The sequence below is a fragment of the Periplaneta americana genome, chromosome 5 (genome assembly GCF_040183065.1).
Source record: "Periplaneta americana isolate PAMFEO1 chromosome 5, P.americana_PAMFEO1_priV1, whole genome shotgun sequence".
NCBI lineage: Eukaryota > Metazoa > Arthropoda > Insecta > Blattodea > Blattidae > Periplaneta > Periplaneta americana.
In genome coordinates, this window is record NC_091121.1 from 52,172,923 (window position 1) to 52,199,573 (window position 26,651).

Here is a 26,651-nt window from a genome sequence, read left to right on the forward strand (position 1 = left end):
TCATGGTAGTTATAGTAACCTACGAGTATGTAACAATTTTCAAATGCAGAACTAATCAGAACTGAATTTTTTAAAGACGGAACGAAATCCTCAGTTAGTGCCATCAGAGAAGGGTAAGCCACTTCTTTCTCTTCGTGGATACCTGTTCCAACATCATGACTTTAATAGAGATAGAACAAAAATATATTGGCGATACAGGAACATGAACCTCCCAAGCCTGAAAGGCATGCAGCACACAAACAATGCAGTAGAAGACTGGCACAATCTCCTTCAATGCGTGATAATTGTACATCCATCCACTTGGCAATTTATACAGTGCCCAAAGCTCGAAGAAAATGGAATTTGGACAAAAATATTGCAAGCAAGAATGAGGCATACACAAATTAAAGAGCTGGAAATGAAATGTATTTGACGAATCAAAGACAAATTCTCCAGATTGTGAGAAACTACAACAAGTACAAAGAAAAAGGAGATATTCTCTTAAATCTTAAAAGTATTAGTTACCATCTTAAAAGTGGGGATCCGGTTCCCGATGATTAATAACTTATCTGTACGAGTTATGGAATAAAATTTGTGTTCTATTCAAGCAGAATTTTCCTTTGAACTTGGACATTATGGACGTTTGACACTATGGACATTTTGACCTAACGGGCATTTTATCATATGGCCTTTCTGTCGTATGGACATTTTCACCGTATGGACATTTTGACCTTATGGACATTTTATCATATGGACGTTCTGTAGTATGGACTATATACAGTGGAAGCATTGTTACTTATTGTGAATAATCAAATGCTAAGAACATTGGATAATCATGACTAACTACCTAACAAAGGGGAGAACAATACCCGGAGAATATTATTCAAAACTCCAGCAGCAACTGAAAAGGAAAATTTACGAGAAGAGGCCAGGTATGGCCAAGAAGAAAGTGTTGTTTCATCATAATGCACCTGCTGACACGTCTGCAATTGCAGTTGCTAAACTACACGAACTACGGTTCGAATCGAATTGTTGCAGCACCCCTGTCTCCACTCACCAATTCTCATCCCCTCAGACTTCTTTCTTTTCCCAAAACTCATTAGGATATAGCAACAGCAGAAGGCTTTTTTGCAGACCATGAGGAATCTGTGTACAAGGAAGATATAGCAGCATCGATGGAAAAAGTGTGTAAATCTCACGAGGGATTATGTTGAGAAATGAATAATCGTAGTAGCAGGCTATGAACTTTTCAAACAACCCTCGTACATCCCAGTTTAACATCACAGACATAGCTGTGAAATGTGCAGAGTGTTCCTCTACATATTCTTAGAAAACCACTCTACCAGTATGTCAATAAACGTTTACTCATTTTCTTAAATATTTTTCCATATCTCGGCATAAGCTTATAAATAGATAAATAAAATTAATAAAAAGTAAGTAAATTACAAAAATAAATAAAAATTAAATATAAAAATAAATAAAAAATAGTATAGTATGTAAGTACGGTAAGTAAACAAATATGTAAATAAATAAATACATTAACAAATAAATAAATAAGTAGTAAATAAAATGAATTAATAAAATAATTAACAAATAAATAAGTAAAATCAACAAAAATTAAATAAAATGAATAAAAATAAAATATTATACAACTATTCTATCATGTCCTTTTACAGAAATAGCTTTCCCTGATAGGAAATAGCTGGTTTTCGTATGCTATCTTTGGATACGGATGCATAACGAATTGTTATGGTAAGAGGGGAAGTGGAATTACCTCTGGCACACCCATATGAAAAATCTTGGCTATGCCTACGTTAGCATTCAACGAATAGGCTATATAAACATGTAAATTGTATCAGATGAAAAGACAAACAATTGAAACCTACAGTATGTGGTGAAAGGAAGGCTGAGTCACTGTTTGAGAAGAAACTGCCTGCTGAAGGATGCACTGGAAGGAATGGTGAACGGGAGAAGAGTTCGGGGCAGAAGAAGATATCAGATGATATAGATTGACAAATCGAACTGAAACCCTGACCGAATTACTACGTGAGCGCTGGCTGTCTTGGGGAGGAGCAAGTGAGAAAGCACGGGGGGAAGGGAGAGAGCACTATGCACTATGTACTTGCAGGTCCACTCAGTTTGTCAAACCTGCTAATAAAAGCATTAAAAGGTTGACTAGTTGCCTGCAATGCTAGCATAATGGAACCTTCCTAGCCGACAGTCGAGGCAAAAATGAAGAATCCGTTATTGTGGTAATACTGGAGAGTGGTTCTTCTATTGGTCGCGATGCCCACACACACCCTCTCAGATATTTACATGGTGATTGGTGACTGAATGACGAGGAGCGAGGGAGAGAGAAGAAAGAAAGAGAGATTCCAGAAGTTGGCGTGTTTTACTGGGTTTCACTTGAAGTTGTCAAACTATAGACGACATTAAGATATATGAATCATATGCGGAGACAAAGAGGAAAGCAAAAAAATAGGAAATACTGGAGAATGCTGGGTTTGCAATGAAAAACCTGTCCTTCGACAGAACACTATGAAATGAAATCAAAAGTCTGTGTTGGATCTAGAGTTGTGAAGCTGCGCTAGAGTACCATAGAATACGGAATGCCAGTGTAGAATACGATAGTTTTCCTAATAGCATTCATAGAATACAATGCAACCTTAGATAAAAATGGCAACAGTATAACAGCAAATTCTGCAAAATCCGATTCGTTGCCTATCTGTTAGCGTTCGTGACTACAAATCATGATATCGCGGGTTCGATTCTCATCGTGAGCTTGAAATTTGTTCTTAAAGAAACTATGCAATACATATACCGGTACATTCTCTCGTAGTCCACACCTGTGGAGTAACGGTTAGAACGTCTGGTCGCGAAACCAGGACAAGATATCTGGTTGCAGGGGCGGTTATTCAGGTGTATTTACGTGTAAAACACAATTTTATCTCGTATTAATTCATTGAAGTTATTACCGATACCATTATTTCTAAAATAAAAAAAAAAGTTTTCTTTTCAGTCGTTATGAACAGTGTTTAGGTGTATAAATAGTACCTGTAACCGTCCGCTGAATAGAATAATGTCAACTGTTACGAGCGCCGAGCGGTGTCTATTAGAACTTGCAATACTGTAGAGGTGAAATTATTTGGGTTCCCATTCTCATACAGCACTTGGTTTCCATGGTAACGTGATGTCACTCACTAAAGAAAGATTGTATGAGTGAAGTGCGTTTCTGAGTCTTTCAGTTACGGGGAACTGTCAGACTTGTTGTAGGTGGAGTAACCAGTTTGCAGATCTCAGAGAAGGGTTGACCGTTGAAGCTGGTCTCCAAGGCCAGGGTATATTGTTTAAGGGCTGTGAAATTTTACAGTATGTACTACCTGACTCGAGAATCGTATTCTCATTCCTTGTGTCCAAGTGGTGCAAGGTATGACAAGTACCACGTCCTGCAGTGTACCGAGTGCCCAAAAACAGTGACCGAACTTAGCACAGAAGACTAACGAACAAACATCCTATGCAGACTTGTGCGCATTTCTTCTTTATTATTCCTTGTATCCAAGCAACCATCCCTGCAGAGGTAAATTAGCTGGCTCTGGGTTATTTTATCAGGAATACACCCCACAAAGTTTAAAAGTTGTTTTCCGCGGCGTGTATTATTTCTTCTCATGAGCTCATGAGCTTGCAGTTTTGTTCCAGCTCTTGTATTTGAAAGCTTAACGCGCGCGTAAATTTATACATGTAGTTTAATATTGAGTACGTATATATTAACTTAATATTTAATGTATTTATAATATATTACTGATAAGTGTATATAGTGTATTAATCCTATATCATAGTTATATTATAGGTTTAATCACTATAGTGCTATTATACGAGTACTTAGGTACCAGTACATAGAAAATGTTGATAAATGAGTGCGAAATAAGTATCCCGAAAATAACACGGTTTGTAATTTATTAGAAATACCGTTTTGTAGACTTAAACATGAGGATAAAAAAGATTTTTAAATTCTGTACGACCTACAGTTCCATTTATTCTTTGTTTTAAAAAGTTCTAAGAAAGTAGATAAGTTGTATAAAATAATTTTTCTGTTTGAAAAGATTGAAAATTTCACTCGGAATGCTACATCACACGAGAGACTTTCATCATTAGCCCCATAGCTTTGCATATAGATATACTGTCCACCTTCAGTTAAACTCAGACATTTTATGAAGACATCATCGACAGGTTTGCTGCTTAAAAGATAGCAGGATTGACTTGGTATGCAAGAAATTGGGCGAGTCCTGAAATAAATTCATTTTCCTGTTTATATGTGTTCTAGAACTAGTAAAATTGTATGTAGTTTACGAATAGTAGGCCTACTCATTATATTGGTAAAACTGTTCATGTATTTGTGTATGTGAACAGCACTTCACCTATTTTTTTTTTTTTTACTGCGAGCCGCTACTGTCTGGTTGATGCTTTTTCCGAGATTTTCCCTCAATCAAATATGAGCAAATGCTGGGTAACTTTCGGTGCTGGACCCCGGACTCATTTTACCGGCATTGTCACCTTCATCTCATTCAGATGTGAAATAACCTAAGATGTTGATAAAGCGTCGTAAAATAACCTACATACAATCATACATATACATACATTCTCTCGTAAAGATCTAAAAAAAAAAAAATATATTAGTTATGAAGAATTTCCGTAGACAGGAGCACCTAAGTGTTCCAGTAAAGTTTAGTAATGTTCTCAGAATTCGTCGTAGAACTGATGTGTGGGAAATGTACAATACAATAATTACAGCCATCAACAAGAAGGAAGCCAAATGCAAATATTGCGTATCGATTTATCACAATGCAGTGGTAACTGAATATTAAAGAATGTAAGTAAATCAACTGAACTATAAATTCAAAATCATAATCTAGGGTAGTTAATATAAACATTAAATCATTATACATGGTGTTTCAAAAATACGGGGCATAATTTCAGGTATGTATTTCCCACATGTAGACAATCAAAATAGTTCATTACAACATGTGTCCGGAAATGCTTCATTTCCGAGTTATGGCCTTCACAACATTGAAATTCACCGGAACGTTTTTCTTTTCGTTTTTCTTTCCGTTGTCATTACAGAAGATGTTCAAAATGTCCACCGCCTGCTTGAATACAGACCTCACATCGATGTCTCATTGACCTGCGAACACGATCCCAAACTCCAGGAGTATTGCGTATGTCCTCAGAACATGCCACAATTCGATTCCGAAGGGATTCCAAAACAGGCACCGGAGACAAATAAACCAATGATTTTAAATGGCCCCACAAGTAGAAATTGAGAGGGTTCAGATCAGGTGAGCGTGGAGGCCAAGCAATTGGGACACCTCTACCTATCCATCGATCAGGAAACCTTCGATCCAAGTACCGGCGAGCCGTACGACTGAAGTGTGCAGGAGCGCCATCATGCAAGAAGTGAATGTGTTGACGATTGATCAGTGGAGTGTCTTCTAAAACATGAGGTATGGTTCCGGTGAATTTCAATGTTGTGAAAGCCATAACTCGGAAATAAAGCATTTCCGGACACATGTTGTAATGAACTATTTTGATTGTCTACATGTGGGAAATACATACCTGAAATTATGCCCCGTATTTTTAAACACTCTGTATAACTGTGAATGATAATAAAATAAAACTCACTCTAAAAACGAAATTTATATAATCGAACACTATTGTCACGATCCAAAGCATAATGCAAGCATGTTAAATCTTTAACATTTCTAATTAAATTAAATGAATATTAATTCGTATAATTTAAGCTATTCTTTTTATGTTCCCATTTTGTGCGTCTCATACATCGCATTTCTGCTGCTGTAATTCTAGAAGCTGCTTAAGGATAGAACCGGTACTAGAGTACATTGCAAGATTAAGGAACAACTGGAAAGATCATGTAAACAGAATGACTAGGCGAAGAACCCGTAAGGAGATCTTGCGTTATCACCCTAGAGAAAGAAGACCTATTGGACGCCCGGATAACAGATGGCATGAGACCATAACGGACCACGTGGTCTAATATTTGGATGGAAGATGATGATGATGATGATGATGACGAAGATGAAGATGATGATGATCATGATGATGGAGTGGTAATTTAAGCTGCAATATGCTTTTCGTATAAAATTTCTTAATGTACAATCACGCATATTAATTTCTGGATCTAGAGTTCCAGAAATATAGCCTACAGTGTCCCGCTTAGAGGGATCGAGTAATAAATGCTCACCACTTAAAATCAGATAAAAATATCGTTGTGATTTACATCTGACAAGATAGAGAAACTGTCCAAGATTGTGCAACGAAGTTTGAAAACAAATGCATGGATAACTTTCGTTTGTTTAGGCATAACTTTCGCTTGTTTTGTTGTTATGGCACTAAAACAAACCTAGCGCCATTTTGTAAGAGAACACGCTATGGTAAACACCATGTGGACACCACAACAGAAAGTTCAGTGCGTGCTATGACACACACCAGTGACGGTTCCTGCGTATTTCTTAAGAGGAGGAAAGAAGGTAACAGGACGAAATGGCACCTTCTTGAATGAAACATGCTACAAATTAGCCTATATGCATATTACATGTAAGACCAGGTAGTGTTGGGATTGGCCTTACCTTCTGTATAGCAATAATCTGTTCTTGCAAACTGAGTTTCCTAAATTTTCCAAAATATATTATATTTTCACTTCCATTCATTGTTGAATAATTGCACAAATTAACAATTACAAGGAAATTCACAACCTCGCAGCATTTTTCGAGCACACTACAGCATCACACATGTTGGAAGAGACTAGCTACTAACACGTAATCGGAACCGCGGAAATGGGAATGGGAAATAATCTGAGGAAAGCGAGAACACTGCACCCACCCACGTGGTCTGTGTTGCCACATATACATTTTACAAGTTCAGTATCACATGCTTTGGAAGAATTTCAGTTCTTGTAAAGTCATACTACCATTATTGTTCAAAGTTGCCGGGGGCCAATTAATTTTTTATGTTAAAAATAATGTCGTTTGGAGTACCTACTTTCAATTTCAAATATATTTGTACAAAACTGACAACTTGACTGTTGCCCTGTCTAGTACACAATGAATGGAAGTGAATTTCAGGGGCCAAAAGATTTGTGATACTAACGTAGAACTACTTCCTCTTTGTTTTATATAAACCCGACTTTAACTTTCAAATATCCTTGAAAGTTTTAAACCATGAATAGTAGCCTATATAAAGTGCAATGAATAATATTTTTTAATTATAATTTTAAAAAGTTTATATGGTGTCTTTCATAGCGTTGCGTTAAAACTGTTTTTATTGTGCCTCCTCCTATATGTGTTATAGTCTGCTTGAATGCAACATCGTTAGATGGCAGCGGTAGTGAGCTTGCTGCACGGCCAGTCGGTTTCTATTTCCCGCCCATGCGCTTATTCTGAGGAAATCTCCTCCCTCACCGTTCATTTACTTGCTTTAAAACTCTGCTTCTTTCTCTGGCCGCTAGTGTGCTGCTGTCTATGTGTGTTAACTGGATTAAAGGAAGAATGGATTGACTTTCCTCCACACAAACAATCTCGCATCTTTCTCACAGTTTTCTAGCAGCACATGAGCGTGCGTCGTTTAAAACTCGATCAACTGAGGTTTTCTTATAGCTGTGAACTTAAAAATGATCAAATCTTCCTCGAATTTCAAAGCACATATTTTATTTGGTATTTACTTTCAAAAGAAGAAAAATGTGAGGAGGACGTTCCTTCCTTCCTTCCCCCGAGGAACCGCCACACACACACACACACACACACACACACACACACACACACACACACACACGTGATCTAGGGAGGAAAACTTAAAACAATTTGTAAATTTGGAATAGGCTTCCTGCATGTAGTCTGACATTCGTAATGGGGCATGCAGTTATACAGTAACTCATGAAAAAAAAACACACACACACAAACAAACAAAAGTGCTTATGTTTAACAGGGGCGTAGTCCCTCAAGGATTTCAAGTTCAAATTGGCGATGATCTCAAATCAATGTAAATCAATTTGGAATGTAAATAGCAACAACTGCTGCTCTCTGGTGAGAGAGTCGTGAGACTAAGCGGGTCATTCAAACAAATACCCACCAGAATGATGTCTCCTACATTGGAGAAACCCAAATCGCACAGATGATGAATAATTGCCTATCTGTCAGGCGTTACAACGCCAAAGAATTTAAGCCCTCGAGATGTAACTAAGCGTTTTCCACCATTACGTTCTTATCTGGAATTGTTTATTTCTTTCTACTATATCATCACTCAGAGTTTGTATAAGTCGTTTTCCATACTCTGTATAAATGTACTGAAAATTTATCTCTGTTATGTTAAAAAGAAGTACGAGGAATTAAAAAAAATTTACGAGTAGTAACTAAAAACCTTAAGAAAACTAAAACTATTTCACTTAGATTAGTTATCTCACTGATAAAAGGCAATCTGCATGGACGGAAGTCCTTGTTTTCTTTATCTTTCACTTGCTTTCCCTTTGTTCTTCTTGCCTCCCCTTGTTCTCTTTCTCTTCCGTTATTCCCCTTATCTTTCACTTGCACTCCTTGCCTTCCCTTGTTCTCTTCCTCTTTTATTTCCCTTATCTTTCACTGCTCTCCTTGCTTTTCCTTTGTTTCCCTTTGTTCTCCTTATCTCCCATTATTCTCTTTCTCTTCCCTTATTCTTATCTTTAATTTGATCTAGTCTTCCCCTTGTTTTCTTTCTATTCCGTTATGTTTTACTTGCTCTCCTTTCCTTGTATTCCCCTTGTTCTCCTTATCTTCCACTTGCTTTCCTTACCTTCCGCTTGTTCTCTTTCTCTTCCCTTATTCCCCATATCTTTCACTTGCTCTCCTTGCCTTTCCTTTGTTTCTCTTGTATTCATATTGTTCTCCTTGCCTGCCCTTGTTCACTTTCTCTTCCCTTATCTTCTCTTTGCTCTCCTTGCCAGCTCTTGTTCTTTCTCTTTTCTTTATTCTCCTTATCATATCCTTGCTCTCTTAGCCTTCCAATTGTTATCCTTGTATTCCCCATGCCTCCTCCTTGTCCTCTTCCTCTTCCCCTATTTTCCTTGCTCTACTGCCTTCCCCATGTTCACCTTGCATTCACCATATCCTCCTGTTCTTCTCCTTATATTTGCCGTGTTCACTTTGTATTGTCCTTGTTCTCATAGTCTTTCCCTTGTTCACATTGTCTTTGCCTTTCCCTTGTTGTCCTTGTCTTCGTCTGTTTCTTTAGCTTCCTGTATAAGAACAAGACTCGAATCCGAATCATCTGTGTGAGAGGTTGGTTGTGCAAACCTCTCAACCATCAGCTACTACAACTTAAATTCCCACAACCTCCTCCTCTAACCCGCAATGAGAGAGGGGTTTAATTCCCATTGTTTTGTTTTTATCCAGCGTTGCTTCAAGTTACTTCGTTCTGCTGAATTATCCCTACAGCAATCGAAGGAGTTGTATCGATGGGGTCCAGCGAAAGTGCTGCGTTTTCTCTCTTCAAATGACTTATCTTTTGCTGGTTCGTGGGGTGGTGATGATCGGATGGGGAGTTAATGGGATAATGGCGGGGAAAACGGAAGAATCCTGCCATAACATCGTTTTTCTTCTCCATAAATCCCTTTTGGCCTCGCCGATACTTAGACCCGGGTCTCTGGCTTTAAAAGCCATTGGAAATTTACGGAGTCCTTCATATATGATGCCACGGGATGTACAGAAACGTTACTTTCAACAGAGTTCCCGTCATACACGCCCAAGTTCAAGGGCGTTTGTCGGGCGTTGCATGCGTGCAGTTCATTTGTCTGTTGCGAATTAGTGAAGGAATTATTTGTTCGTGCATAGTGCAGTACAAACTACTGTTTTTTTCCTAATTTTCTGACAACACTGAAGGGATTACTTATTCGTGCATAGTGCTGTGCAATATATGTGTTTTTCTAATTGATTGAGAATAGTGTATATCATATTGCAGCGAGTTGTAGTTTTAAATTATATAGAAAGTGGAGGAAAATATCCGACAAGTCACTGAGAATATTTACTCAAAAAGAGATCAGTCGAGTATTTCAGAACAATCTGCAGATGTCAAAAAGTATTGAAACAGAAGGAGGTCACTTTAAACATCTCTTGTGACACAGGTAAGATGCACTTATATGCATTTTTAAGTTTTTATAAACATTTTACCCGCTGAATAGGTTTTAAAAACTAATGTTACTACCATAGAGAAGGCGGTCGATTTCACTTTAACTCTGCGAGGCTTATAACAGAAAATGCCACGGAGCTTGGGGTGTGAGGGAAGTGTCATTATGGAGGATTCTGTAATTAACGATTCAAGGCGATGCATGCAAGAATGAAACAACTGCACGTTGGCTCTCAACTTTATTTAAGCTCTTTATCCTGTAAGTACAGAGCTGATGTTTTTCTCATGGGTAATAATTCTTTATTTATCATGTGCCCACTTCTAACCACAATATACTATAGCAATTTACAATGCTGACCCATTAGAATTATTTAACTTTCAATCAATCAAACAGGGAACAACCATTCATTCAATATTACGTTTGCTTCTCCTCCGACATTACTAGAACTTCCTCTTCCTTTGGTGTCAAAAATGAAGATTTCACACACAGTTAACATAAATCCATCACTCATACAAATAACATTTACTTTAAAAAATCACATTAATTGTTTAATAAAACTCTTGTTACTTAAATACTGACTTAGTTTAAAACCTTACTTTGAGTTTTCATGTGTCATGTTTTCATTAATTTGTTAAAAATATACATAACAAAAATAGCTGGCGAAAAATTCTGGAGAAAGATATCGAAGTCACAACAGAGATAAAAAGGGGGAGTCGCTCCAAGAAAACAAATCCCAACCGCTGGTCCTCGCTCTCAAAATGGTTTCATTAGCTCTGTGATGAAGAATTTTTCACCGACTCCCAGACTTGACAGGAACTGAGTGGAATGGCGACTTAAAATCGCATCTGCTGTCGTCCCTAAGATAAGTATTCTTTTTTGGGAATTCTCAAATTCTAAAGATTTACAGCTTAGTATTAGATCACCCGGGTCCTCAGTTCAAGGAATTTAGCAGATCTTCAACAAAATTATAGACCAATGTTTCTTAAACTTGTTAAAGAAGTTTAAAATTTCTATGCACATGCTATAATACACTTATACGAATTACAGTAGTTGGTCACATATTTATTCGTATTTAAAAGTCACTCAACGTGATCAAAGAACTGCGATATATTACTCAAATAAATTAACACTTTTGCTAAATAGTATGTTTCCACTGCCATCGAGCTATACTTCGAGAACGAACAGTGGTTCGCGAACTATAGTTCAAGGAACTATGGCCTTCCATGTGTTATTTCCATTCTTTCTTCGAGTTTAGTATTTATTGTTGGCAAGAAATACGTAGAAATTATCCTTTAGAAATAATTTACAATGGGAGTAACAACGTTTAGACTCTTCAAACTCAACCTACAGGCCTACAAGTGGTAGACGGAAGTGGCGGGTATATGTCTTGTATGTCCATAAAGGACATTTCTGCGACCATCCCCCCACTCGTGGCTAGTTGCATATAATTACAGCAATACAAGGCAGAAAACTACACAAAATATAATGTAGTATGAGGACCAATGTGACAATTCTAAGCAAAGAGAACCCAACTGACGCTGATTTCACTCTTTATGAAAATTCATCTGCCTTCATTAATAACAATAAAAATCTGTATACAACTTCCAACAATTCAGGAGGGCCAACTGTACAATTTCCTTGTGAGGTGATGTGTCCAACAGTGCCATTTCATCACCTGATCGCTACTTTACATTGCAATTTGGCACCTGATACGGAATCTTAAATTACAATGCAATCACGCGAGCGTACGTTACAGAATGTCTTGTAGTTAACGGGATACTAAACAAACGATGTTTATATCGTCATTTCTTTGTCTATGATTGCACTGTAATAGGCTACATGAGTGAAAATCTGATGCCTTAACATATTTCACCATCTGCAACATGCAATGAGTGATATAACATAAAGCCCTTTAACATGCCTATGGTACAAGGTGAAAGAAAACAAACACTATATTTTCTTTGGAAACGTGGTAAAGTTCATAAAACAGATCTCATTTACATAATAGACCACTATTAACATCACTTCGTGTCAGACTTTAAAAATCTTGAACATAGCGATGTGTGTACCACATGACCATCAATGTCCAGATTTGAATAATTTTTGTCGTTATTTAAGTTATGTATCATATCTAAAGCATCTGATGTATATTTTCATTTTTTATAATTATATTTTGACCGCTGAAAGAACGGCTCTGACAGCTCCAGTAAGGGTTTGGAAGAAAAGTTCTAGAAACTTCCCTTTCTATTTCGTTACAGGTTTTCATGTCACTGTGGCAACTCTCTGCATTGTCAGAAGCGAGATTGTAGTGTGTTCCTCAGCTGTCAGAACTGTTCCATGGCGATCTCACTGCCAAGAAGGACAGAACGTTAACAGTAGTTTTTTTGTAGCTAATAATATTGGTATACAAAATTATGAATATTTACATGGATGCTTTAAATTTTACATTTAATAGTCTCGTCTCTTCATTTCCAAGTACTCAACAGTACTTGGAAAATAACACTTTAAAATATCTGGTATTGTTTTACTATAGACGTCGATGAAATGTCACAAAGTAGCGAATCTATATGCACTGAAAACGACTTTTCAAATTGAAACTGAATATTTAGCACTCTGTAACTGATAGCCCTGATCACATATATGTGATCATATGTGATATATATCAGATTCGCCATTTCCATGTTATGAAATGGCAACATATAAAACAGAACAACCACTAGGATCTTCATTGTCGAAAATTAATTTTATGGTAATGACCGCTAGATGGAAGTACTGCTGCAAGCTATTACCACAGTCTAGTATATACATTAACGAAGCTTGAGTCGTGAGGGTGCTAGGAACAATAGACTGTGCCGGTACTATTTCACATTGTCTGTAATGAGGCGATATTAGCGATCCTAATGGTTAGCAACTATCTATGGATGCATATTTACTATGTATTGAGCTTCGTAACTGTATATACTAGACTGTGCTATTACTCCATGCAATTCCATTGTGACTTCTTTTGCAGTAGCTAGATGGCAGCATAGTGCAATTAATAAGAGTTGTCTTGAAAGTGCATTAGGCTGATCAATCTGTTGTATGTGATCAGGGCTGATAGTTACTAACAGAAGCAACAAAATGGACGAAGAGAATCAATGGATGATTTAAAGAACTCACTTTATATCAAATTCTGATAAAATATCACAAGAGACAATTATTTTGTCTGAGTATTAAAAAAATATAAGAGAGAAAAACTTGCATGAAAATATTTTAAGAAGATGAAAATTTTCTGTCTCAGTATCTTTTCTTTTTCTTTTTATTTCGAGGGCTCGTCCTCTATATAGGTCCGAATACACTGCAGCTATTGACATATTGTACTTGTCATCATACTGCTTTTCCTGCTTTCCGTCATACATCTCTGTTGCCTCCAAAGACTTTCCTTTCAGAGAATCTGCATTCTCAATCGAAACATCAAGAGCGGACATTTCTTGTAGAACGAAAAATAGTTAATAAGTAATTTTGTCTGAAAATCCACTGTTTTTTATTTGTATGATATTGCTCATAATTTCAAAGGAAATCTACATATCTACACGTACCACAGATAAACGATTCAGAACAATTCTGTAACAAACATCGATTTACAGAAATCATAAAACATCGTCATGCAGTGTGACAATACATCGAAGTCGTGTGTGAACAATTCGGTCTTGTGGCACACCACAAATTCCATTACTCTTTTCTAGCGGGAACACTAAATACAGATAGAATTTAGTCTATATCTCTGCCCATTATTGTAAACATTGTCTTGCTTCACTACAACAATTCAAACAGTGCTTTACCTTCTTTGCTTTCATTCATTTTATTAACTCTTTCGCAACTTTGTTTACGAATAATTACTGATTCCAAGTAAATATAAATATAAATGTGAGGAATTAGATAGACACCATCATTTACACTCCCAGAGAAAATAGAATTCATTTCGACATCATATCAGAAAAAGAAACACAAAACATATTGTTTGTTGTGCATTTATGACGGAAATTTTATAAAGAATTCTTCATAAATTATCTACCTAACCTAAATCGTTTTCTAGACTATTCTTCTGCAACATTGAAATATGATTCCTACGTTTCACAATTTTTTAGTGCATTTCAATACAAAATGAGAAAGTTAACAACATCGAATGAAAAATTCTGGGCGGGAAGAAACATGCACATTTCTTCAAGTGAAAGGTAAAATGTTCTCACAAAAATGTTTTTGTAGTTTAATTTTAATTTGGCACTTGTGACTACGCAGGAATCAATATCAGTTCTTTTATGGAGAAAAAAAAATTGAAGAGATGGTTTGGATATGCATAATTCTGTAACTGAAGACTGAAGACAAGGGATATTTTCAACACATTATCTCAAGCGTATGAAACTGAATACAAAGATTATCCAGAACTTATTCAGATATACCTCAGTGGAAGAGAGGTGGAAGAGTATATTTGTAATTCGTGATTTTGAAGACGAAACATTTTGCTTAAGTTCTCATGAATAACTCACACTGAAGGAGAAAACATAATCATAATTTGCAAAGAGACATGTAAGTAGGTATGGATATATTATAAGTTGAAAGTGAGCAAATCCATGCTACCTTCAGAATTAAATTTTGACGTGGACGAAAAATAGCAGGTAAATTTTGACTGGAACCCTCTCATTCAGGGTCAGGTCTCTTTTATGTGCTACAACACGGACCTCTCATCTTTCTTTCTCTTTTGAAGGAAGTCATTCTAAGGATTTCTATTGCCCATAAAAATCTATCGCCCTCGACAGGGTTTGAAGTCACGAACCTTGAATTCACTATACTGAATTCCAGATAAGAAAAATACTGAGGTAAACAAAAGGGTGGAGTAGTTTCGCCACCTGCCATACTATCGTACCAAGTCATGCGTGTTCTCCTGTTGGCTAGAAATTAATTCATAATTTCTTATTGAGTTGTTGATTGTTACTGTAATTTAGACAGAAATGAAATATGTTAAAATCATGAACCGAGATTCGTGATACGTTCAGAGTGCAGATATGAGTTATCATAAATCCATTTTCATAAAATTAATACTACTGATTAAAGTAGGCGGACTTCCTTTAGGTCGTACTGTTGCATTTCATATAACTAGGACCCTAGAACCTGCGTTACAACCTAACATAACCTATACCATTTAGTATGTAATGCCGGGACTGTCTCGCTTTTTCATAACCCTACAAAGATATTTCTCATGTACATGCCTAAGCATATAAACATTATTATACCGAATAGTGAATAGAAACACTTGCCACTGTAGAGATCGGAGTCTGTTCTGTAGCGTGATGGACTCTGCACAGGCCGTAGCATTAAGACAACTGGTAATACAATTTTCATATATTTATTTACCTCCGCATCGTTCTTGTATGGAAAAATCGAACTAATCATAAACAATATATAAAAAATGCATTACTTTATAGAATTCAATGCCTGTCTTCATATTAATTAAAAGTAATTTCAAAATTTCCACATTAACAGACTGTACTAAACGCACATGGAGAGTTTGTGCGCTGCAATAAGATGACAAAACACGTTACGCATCACTGTGATATAATACATTCCGCATGAAGTGTTTATTTACCTCAGAATTTTTCTTATCTGGAATTCAGATTAGACCACAGAGAATAACCAAGAAAATGAGACGCAGATATCAAAGTTTGTTCACGAAAACAAATTATATTTTTGGAAGGTAGATTGTAATGTGTCACATACAGCCTATCTGTTTCACAGCAGGATGACTGCATTCTAAATGCTATTTGAAAGTATAGTTTAAGGTGGCAGCCCCACCACTTGACTCACTGTGTCGTGTTATACACACAGAATCAAGAATATACAAAAGTATAGCCAGACAGATATAAAATAGAACAATCTTTAACAAATTTTGACTACCTGCAAGGGACAAAATAAGGCTAAGAAACATTGGAGATCAGCTAGTATTGAAAATTTCAGCTTGTCTGCCATCTTCACATATGATATGTTCAACACGATTCCAGCTCCGACTGATTGTCTGTAACATGGAAGGACTATTTTTTGAAGTGTTGTGTGTGCTGTGAGTGAGGCACTGTTGTCGAGATTTTAGCATCACACGAATGTTGCCATTTCTCAAGGCTACACTATGAGATGCAGAAAGAAATCACCACTACAGAAAAAATCAAGACAATGTACTTCTTACATTACAATATTGATTGGAGGAATGAGTTTTGATTCTTGTAATCCAATATCGAAGGGAGTATAACATGAATACAGACGGCGCCTCAACCGTGTGGAGTCTCGTCATCATATAAAAACAGCATTTATAAACATTATTTTTGAAAAAAATTACATTTTATATAAAAACTTCTAAGATAGGTTATGTATCTTAGAAATAGATCAGCAATAGCTGTAAAACAGAGAAAAAATACCAAACAATTTTCTTTCATTTTTCCATACAGTCACAACAGTTGTATATCATACATAATTATATTATATTACACTCTTACATAAGAAAAAAAAAACACATTTTAAAACTAAAAAAGGGTGACACCATTATATTTAGTATCTTAAAATCACAAATAATATTCATGTTAGATATCCCACTATTTTTTTCCAGGGACAAAAATGGCGTACATTATTTACAAGGCACTTTCTTACTTGTCTGCAGCTGTGTACAAGTATTTTCTTTATTTCGGCATCTTCCCCTGCGTGGCCTCAAGCAACGAGGCAACGCATGAGAAAAACAAAGAACATTTGTGACCATAGATTCAGAACATTTAACAAAGCCAACAGCTGTATTATACAGTTTTTCTTGAAGAAACAAACAACTGCAACAGCAATCCATGACCAAGACGGGCCGGGCCGGCTCCTTCCAACAGAGAGCATTGTCACCTGTCGACTATCACACTCCCATGCGCGAATCTCAATTTTGTAGTAAATATTTTATTTGTTATGTGAATGATATCTGCACAAACAGTTGAAGTGTTACCACGTTGCTTAGCAACAGCTAGCATCTGCTGGCGGTTGTTCGGTTGTTGAGTCTGAGAGTTGTAGCAGATTATGTTGGTGTGTTCAGTCATCGTCCTTCTTCTCTGGCTTCAAGTCCACCATTGCATGGAGCTCTTCTGGAGATAACCTGCAACATGCCAGGGCGTTACTGGGGGAAGAACATCGCCTCCTTCCTATAAGGCTCAGTGCCAGACGGCAGTTCACACCAGACAATTGCCACAGGATCTTCTGGATACATCAGTATAGGATTCTGGACATACAGGAAGCAATTCTAAGCCTTCTTGGACATAATGGAGGATGTTCTGGAGGTATGAAGGTCTCTTGGATATAATAGAGGATCTCCTGGAGATATGTCTTGGATACAATGGAAACGTCTCTTGTGGTGTAATAGAGGATCTTCTGGAGTATGAAGGTCTCTTGGGTATAATGATTTTCTGGAGATATGTCTTGGATACAATGGAGAATCTTCTGAAAATGGAAACGTCTTTTGTGATGTAATAGAGGATCTTCTGGAATATGAAGGTCTCTTGGGTATAATAGTGGATCTTCTCTTGGATGTACTGGAGGATCTTCTGGGGATGTGTCTTTTGGATACAATGGAGAATTTTCTGAAAATGGAAACGTCTCTTGGGGTGTAATGGAGGATCTTCTGGAGGTATGAAGGTCTCTTGGGTTTTAATGGTGGATTTTCCCTTGAATGTAATGGAGGGATTTCTGGAGATACAAATGTCTCTTGGATATAATGAAAAATAGCCTGGCGATATGATGGTCTCTTGTGTATAATGGGGGATTTTACGGAAATATGAAGGCTTCTTGGATACAATGGAAGATCTATTGAAAATATAAAAGTCTCTTAGATTTAATGGAGGATGTTCTGGATCTATAAATATAAATAAATATATAAATAAATATTACTTCAAGACTTGCAAGAGCCAACCGCAAGATATCCATAAGGAGAAACAATTCATCTATGAACCAACAATCCTGTATTATCAAGAGAAATATCAATTACAACACATAGAAGAGTAATAGGCTTGATGGTCGGAGCAAGAGGATCCATCCTGAAGAGTACCTCGTTTTAACAGTAACAATGCTTTTTAGTTCTTTTTAGCATTCTGATTATTGTATTGTGTTTCTGTTTTGTGAAGAATTTTAGATAAGGGCACAAATAGCCATATTAGCTGACGTGCCCTTTTTAAATCCCACTAACTAACTAACTAACTAACTAACTAACTAACTAACTAACTAACTAACTAACTAACTAACTAACTAATTAACTAACTCCATCCCGAAGCAGTTTGTTGATTTTTGCAAGGCTATTGATTTGCCTTCATCTATAACTACCAATGTTTGTTTACTTGCGTTGAAAGGTTCGATTGCATTGTTAAGAAATAACCTCAGATAAGACATTGCACTGTAATTTCTTTCTTTTTCTCTTTCTTGCATTGGTTTTATATTCATAACAAATTATCCATGTAATATGTACTATTCAAAATTTTGTTTTGTAAATGGTATACTTTGTCTTCTAGGCAATCCCTGTTTAGGTAAAGTGTTTGATAATAATAATAATAAAATAAGGTCTTCTGGAGATATAAAATAATGTATCTTGAATATGATAGAGAATGTTCTCTTGGGTGTAATAGAGGACTTTCTGGAGATATAAATTGTATCTTAGACATAATGGAGAATTTTCTGGTTAGGTATATAGATGTCTCTCGAGTATAAAGGAGGATCTTCTGAAGGAGTTAAGGTTCTTTGGATGAAAGATGTCAAGATTTCTTAAGTGAAATATTTTCTAGAGATATAAAAGCTTTTTACATATACTGCAAGATCTTTTGAAGATTTCAAAGTTTTAATTTTTGGGTATAAAGAAGAAGGATATGTTTCTGAGATTAGACAGATATAAGTCTGTGTGTGTGTGAAAGTTCTTTAAAAACTGTTCTGCTGGAAAGCAGATCATCTTGCAGACATGTAATACGTTACGTGCACTCACCCCATGAGGCTCTGCAGGTCGCAGACGAAGCGGTAGACGTAGCGCTTGCCCGCCGTCTTGTGGATAATGTTCTTATCGTAGTAGTAGCGTAGGCCGCGGCTCAGCTTCTCGTAGTTCATCTTGGGCTTGTTCTTGCGAATGCCCCAGCGCCGCGCCACTTCGTCGGGGTCCGTCAGTTTGAACTCCCAGCCATCTCCCGTCCACGAGATGAAACCCTGGCACGTCTTGTCGGTCAGTAGCTCTAGCAGGAACTGCCACAACTGGATGGGCCCCGAGCCGGTGAAGCACGGGCCTCCGCCTACAGCACACACAGACATGATGATCAAGCCTTTGGAATTAAGTAGCTCTGTCTCGTGTAGAAATATGGTGACGAGTTTTGTATGCTAGGGTTATTGTTTAGTCAACTGTTCGAAGACAGGTTTGAACCTCACAAGTGACACCAATAAGACATCACTCATAAGGTAACTAAGCCAGGAAATAATGGGATAGCATGGGCAGTTTCTTTCCCCCTCCATTGTATATATCGCTGATTAGATACATATTACATATAACACAAATGTATACAAACAACTGTTCTTCCTCTGACACATTCTCTATTTATTTGTCTATGGTTATCTTACAGTACTGACTGGATGATGATAGTGGTGGTGGTGGTGGTGGTGGTGGTGGTGGTGGTGGTGGTGAGGAATGCGGGCAGAAAAAACGAGAAAACATCCCAATGTCGTCTGTCTACCACAAATTTCACATGCAGTCACCAGGAATTAAACCCAGCGACGCTCTAGTAGGTCTTCAAATTGGATATGGAATAATATTTTTGTACTGTCATCAAGGAAACCTTGAAGTATAAAGGTTCATTATGGTGTAAGATTTCGATTTAAAAACGGTAAAAAGTAACTTATGTGTTATCAGTATTGTGTCAAACTCGTTCTCATTCTTCATTCGGTATCTCTGACAAAGAAGGCAGTAAAAATTAGACGTTTTGCCTCCAAGAATATCTGCATAAAATACTGACGAGTTAAAAGGAATTGATTAATGAAGATTATATTTCTCTATCAACTGTGTTTTAAGTAAAAATATGGAGATTAAATAATTATAACTCATATGAGGAGGACAATAGTGCGTGTCTAATAATATAACCGCCATTATATTATGTGTGCAACCCGAATTACGTAAAGTGAAGTTGGTAGGTATTGGATACATATTATGTGTGCAGAAGCGATAGGTGAGTTTGGAATTAAAATTAAAGAACTTCCTGCTGACGATCATTTATAAAAATCCACATATAAATTAAATAATACAGTAACAAATAAAAATAATCCTTCAATGCGTTGAAAATAACAACAACAAATGTTTTGGATCCTCACAAAAAGAGGGAAATATTAACAATAGACTATAAGTAAATGAAGTTTTTACAGGGTACACACTTGTGAATAAGAAAATAATCGAAAGGTTTAAAATCACACATAATAACGTAAAGATTAAAATAATGATTAACGACGATATTCAGAAACTAACAAACACTAATTATGAATGTGCCAGAAGGAAAAATGTTGGAAGACCAAAGAGAAGGAGGTTTAAACAGTAGGGCCTAAAGATGCATCTACACGGTACAACTCTTCTTTCAACTTTACGCATTCAAGTAATGCATGAACGAAACGTATTCAATTATGCATGTCTTTTTCTACCACAAATGAGAGCGCATGCAGCAATTGAAAGCTACTCATCGCCCATGGATATCTTGCGCGTTATTTCATTCAAGAGTAGCATGTAGGGAGCAGGTGATTGTTCTAGGTGGCCGTGAATTAACTGAAAATTCTTTTGTTTTGTGATGGTGGATCTTTTAAGCTGAAAATGGCGGCAAGTACGATTAGCTTTATTGAAAATTATCACAAATACGAGGGTCTATGGAGTGTTCAACTACAATTTTGAGAATCAAGTAAGCCTAAGCACTGGATTGATATTTAATATTTATTAATTAATATACAGGTTGGAAGTGAAATAACCTTGCAGATTGAAAAGGACGATGAATAGAAAACCTATATTACGTTTAGTGATTAAATGCATGGTTAATTAGAAAATTAAGTTTGAAGTTTCAGAGGTCCGGGAACAGCGCCGTTAACACACTCTTCTCGTGATACAGAAATAAGAGATCAACGAACTCGGTGTGTCTCGCTAGATAAGCTGTTCTCTGGCGCTGTGTTGCACCCAACTCGCATGTGCAGTGGCTTCAAATTAGAGATTTTCAAAATTAAATTTACACGAAAACCGTCCACACTATTGACATACGCTAGAGGGATAAATTATTCTTTATTAGTTTTCGTATCGATATGGACAAAAATCACGATCCTACTAGCAATAGTTATCGAATAAGAGGTTGTTAAACATTTGAGAATTTTTTTTTCGCTCTGAAAATCTTCAAGGCTATTACACTTTCACCCTGTATATATGTAATCAAGATGACGTTCAACACGGCACACCATGTAGACGCAAAATCTGCATGCATCTTAATTGAACGTGGGTTTTCAACTTGGTTCTTTCAATATTTTTCCCAGATTGCATCCGTACGCGCATAGAAATTTGAACCGTGTAGATGAAGCTTATATTTGTGAAAATAGATCCAAGAGTCTTAACAGTGAAACATAAATATAGGGTAATTCTAAAGGCAGGAACCCTTTCGTTCAGTAAAGGTAAAGTTTACATAAAAATGAATCGACAATTCTCAGGTTAGGATTTTTATCACAACAATTTTCTTCGAATTGTTCAATTTCGATCTACCTCAAAATGCAACCTATTCAAGTTGCAATGTCTTTTTCTTGCAAATATACTCCATATTTCTCTAAACAGTGATTTTATCTCTGCAGTTATGAATTGGTCATATTCAATGTTGTTTTAAGGGCAATAGGGATTTTTCATTCTCTGAGAATATTCAGAACTCGAATGGTTTGAGATGTAGACTCTGATCTGTCTTCATGCCGGAAGCTTATTCAAAACATCGAACAAAATGGACATCACGTTTAAATTTTACGTTAAATCTTTTACATAAATGAACCTCAATCACTGTTAATGACAAAGGTTTCTAACAGAGATTTAACGATCTGAATTTAGGACATCATGGCAAACAACGAAGGCGAACTCTAACGATGGCGAGTTGGACTTGACAAGTTCACTTTGAGTGCGAGATGGTCGATACATCAAGGTCTGCCTTGGCTCCTATCTTCGCCACCGAAACGAGTGCATATGTATGCATAACGGGGCGGGGAATTCCCGCTTTCTAGGAAGGCTGGGAGAACCCACGCGACGAGTGGGAAATTTCGCATACAAGATATGAGGCGTGAGGTCGTTGTGGCGGCACCTCCGCCAGAGCAGTGATTCAGTAGGACTCGGGGCCGAGAAAAATAATCCGTAGTCGATATCTTAACTCAAAGCTGTATGATTTATGAGTGTAATAAATTCCACTTAGGAAGTAACTCATCTTAATCCCTGCAACAAACACCAACGTCAAGGCACTTGGGGAACGAAGACGAAGCGCAGAAAAGGAAAAAGAAGTAGATGAATGAAATGAGAAAAGAAAGAAAGAAACATGAAGATAAGCTGAGAAAGAACAAGAATTCTCAAAGCTTTATTATGCTGTACGTCATTACGTAGAACTACGTGTGGGGTCTGCGAAAAATTAAACAAGTAGAATAGGTACAAGGATAACGGGACGGAGAATACAAGAGGTAGCCAAGGAGAACAAGGGGAAGAAGGCAAAGAGAACAACGAGAATGCAGGGAGAGCAATGGGAATGCAAGGAGAGTAGGGGGAATGTAAAAATAACAAGGGAAATTATAAGGAGAGAAAAGCAAAGACGAGGAGAGGAAGGCAAAGACAGGGAGAACAAGGGGAATACAAAGAGAACAAGGGGAAAACAATGAGAACAAGGAGAAGACAAAGAGAAAAAGGGCAAGACGACGAGAACAATGGAAAGACAAGGCGAACAATGGAAAAACAAGGAGAATAAGGGAGGGAGGGCGTTGCATTTTTACGTGATGGTCAATTCCTAAGTTATTCATCCTCCCTATACCTAGTGAGGAAAAGGACGTAGTTCTACGTCAAAAGGTCAAAAGAAGAAGAAGAAGAAAAGGGGAGAAAGGTACAGACACTGCACATAAAAAAATGAAGAGGGGAGAACAAGAAACTGAAATTAAGCATAACCTAGGAACTGTTATTAAGGTGTGGGACGTTTGAGATGGCTTTCTCAGAAGTTTTGATATACACTTCATTCATAATCGTTAGTTGATGTAAAAAAAAAATATATTTTAAATATATTATTGCTAACGTTCAATATGACTAGGCAGAGTGCAAAACAAATGCTTCACAAAAGGTAACAATAATTCGCTTACCATTACTATTTATTCCATATTCGTCAAGACCTGGTGACAGTAAAAACAAAAAGTTGCAGCAAATATTCGTTTTTTATATTTCATAATTGTCTGAAGACAGGGTGGAACCTCATAAGTAACATCAATAAAGCATCACTCATGAGGCAACTAAGCCAAAAGATAATGGAGTAGGGTGGCCAGTTCCTTTCCCCTTCCATTGCACATCGCTGACTAGCAACATATTACACTAACCAGATTTCAGATATATAAAACAATAAAATTGTTCTTCCTCTGATACATATCGTCAAGTGAGATGTACTGACTAGTAATAATAAACACTACAAAAGAGTTATTGCCTTCAGCTAAGCAACCCCTCATTCACAACGAAATTAAAGCGTTAACTTAACAGCTTAATCTAAACAATAGGTTTAAAAATAGCAAGACAATTTGGGCATTCTGAATGAGAAACGTATATACAACGATAATCAATTCTGCTGGTACTACAGTAATACTGTCGAATAAAGGAATCGTTTATATACACTGGTAAAAAAAAGTTAAGCATATTTCCAATTTATCCAATAATACCTTATATTTATGTTTCTTTTGGTTTTATGTGGCACGTATTATGTTTACCAATTCAAACTCTTTCATTTGTTTTATTCTGCATCACTAGGTAACGTCCAAATCACGGCTAGTAAACAAAGCCTGTAATTCGAGCAAAGTTCAATCAGTGTCGTTTTGCTTCATAGTGCTTCATAGTGCAGTAAACAAAGTCTGTAATTCGCGCAAAGTTCAATCAGTGTCGTTTTGCTTCATAGTGCAGTACAATGGCTCGGAACACCCTTACAATGGCAGACCGCATCAAAATCATCACTTTGATGGAACAAAACATAAGACAAGCTGTTGATGTTGCTAACATCCTTCATGTGAATCAGAGTATTGTCTCCAGACTGTGGAGAAAGTTCCAGGAAACCCAGTCAATAGCAGATCGACCTCGCGAGGGCCGTCCACGCAAAACAACACCAGGTCAGAACCGGTATGTAAGGTAATCTGCACGTAGGAACCCTATAGCCTCAGCTACAACTCTGCGCCATGACCTGCGCGAAGCCACTGGTCTTGTTGTAAGTAGCCAAACTGTGCGCAATAGACTTCATGACATAGGGTTGTATGCTCGAAGACCACTCAAGACTCAGCACTCCGTCCACATCACAGGGGTGCTCGTGCAAGATGGGCTAGAGCACATGAGAATTGGACACGAGACCAATGACCAGAACTTTATTCTCAGACGAAGTGAGAATGGGCCTACACCCTGACAACACCTCTATTCGCGTATGGAGACGAACAGGGGAACGAAATCATCCCTCAATGACCGTGGAACGTCACCAACAGTTTGGTGGTTCAATCTTGTTTTGGGCATTTGTCAAGTTTGGCCGCCGCACACCACTGGTTTCAATAGAGGGAAACACGACTGCTGCCGTGTATGAGAACAACACCCTCCAACCCATAGTAAGTGGTTTTGCAGAGACTGTAGGAGAAGGGTTTACTCTACAGGACGATAATGCTCGGCCTCATCGTGCTCATAGTGTGCAGCGGTATCTGGTAGAACATGGGATCCGAAGAATGGATTGGCCAGCATGCTCACCGGATATGAACTGCATAGAGCATGCATGGAACTTTCTCAGGAGAGCCATTTCCAATCGTCCACATCACCCATTAACGATTCAAGAACTCAGGAATGCTGCCTTGGAAGAATGGGACAATTTGCCTCAGGAGAGCTTAGATGCGTTGGTACTGAGTATGCCTCGTCGCATACAAGAGTGCCTCAGGGTTCGTGGAGGACCAACACGTTATTAAACAGGGTAGTGAGAGCAACAATTTACTTTTCTTTGATGATGTACGAATTTGAACTTCTCTTATCTTTTCCGTTGTTTCCAAACAGTGCAACTTTTTCATTTCATATTGAGTCCATTGTTAACAAGTAGTGTATTTCTACTTTTAAGTTTATTCTGTGGAACCAAGAAACCCAATTATAATTTATCTATTTTATTTTAATTAATAAAAACCGTTATATGCCTAATTATGCTTAACTTTTTTTGACCAGTGTATATCGTTACCAAGATAATATACATTATTTACGTTGTGTCACAGAACTGGATAATGATGTACGGGCAAGCAAGTCTTGCTGTGACTTGTACAGGGTGCGTCAGAAAGAACGGATGGATTTCACATGGCAAGAAAATTGTTAAGATTCATCAAATCAAAAATTTATTGTTATCAACATATTCACCAATACATGCAGTTTATTTATGTAAAACAACATTATCCATATGATGTCCTTGGCTTTCAATACAGGCATCGAGGCGTTTTCTGATGTTCGCCATCACTTTCACAGTCAAAGCTGGTGCAATTGCCACGATTTCTTCACGAATCGCTGTCTTCAGTTCGTCCAGTGTATGTGATCGATGTTTACAAACTTACGCCTTCAAATGGTCCCAAAGAAAGATGTCGCAGGGCGCGAGATCTTACCGTAGCCTCGGACAATCTCAGTGCAATAGAATTTCGTCCAGGTGATTTCTTCTTTAATGTTGAACCTGTGATACGAAATGAAGCCTCCCACCGCAAAATTGTATTCCGAGTTGGAATCCTAGCGTGACATCCGATGTCGAAATGAGTCCTGAGTGGCGATCACAGACTCTTCATTTTTCAAAAATGTCTCTACGATGAAAGCACGTTGTACACCAGACCAACACCATGTTCTCAACTGAAACTGCATTCTCTGGCTGACCCAACAGTCGTGGTCCCCCTCACTATATCTCTCTCCTCGTTGCGTATCGATAGTTTGAAATCCATCCGTTCTTTCTGACGCACCCTTTATAATAGTGGGTCCATTCTGTGAATCAAAGAAGATTCAATTTTCGATCAACTATTACCGCGTGACTCCGTCCCTTGTGCCTGCTGATTTCTTAGTTTTCAAGTAAAAGTGTGGGGAGTGTGTGAGTGGTTGCCTTCAGTAGCATGGATCCTAGTGCTAAGTCGAATTAGTAACTGAATGGCATGGATCCTAGTGCTAAGTCGAATTAGTAACTGGATGGCATGGATCCTAGTGCTAAGTCGAATTAGTAACTGGATG

General features: G+C 37.4%; 1 protein-coding gene across 7 annotated transcripts in view; it reads right to left on the minus strand.

Annotated features, from left to right (window-relative positions):
* Positions 1 to 10,369: 10,369 nt before the first annotated feature.
* Positions 10,370 to 26,651, minus strand: part of pnt (ETS transcription factor pointed) — an 835,053-nt gene continuing 818,771 nt past the window's right edge. For 6 of the 7 annotated variants that reach the window (XM_069825637.1, XM_069825634.1, XM_069825635.1 and 3 more), the window contains 2 exons: positions 19,161 to 19,458; positions 10,370 to 17,294 (listed from right to left, as the gene is read on the minus strand). In XM_069825637.1, the coding sequence (XP_069681738.1) occupies positions 17,231 to 17,294; positions 19,161 to 19,458 (362 nt within the window). In that variant the 3' untranslated portion in view covers positions 10,370 to 17,230. The remainder of the gene's footprint in view (positions 17,295 to 19,160; positions 19,459 to 26,651) is intronic. The other variant, XM_069825636.1, reaches the window with a different exon arrangement.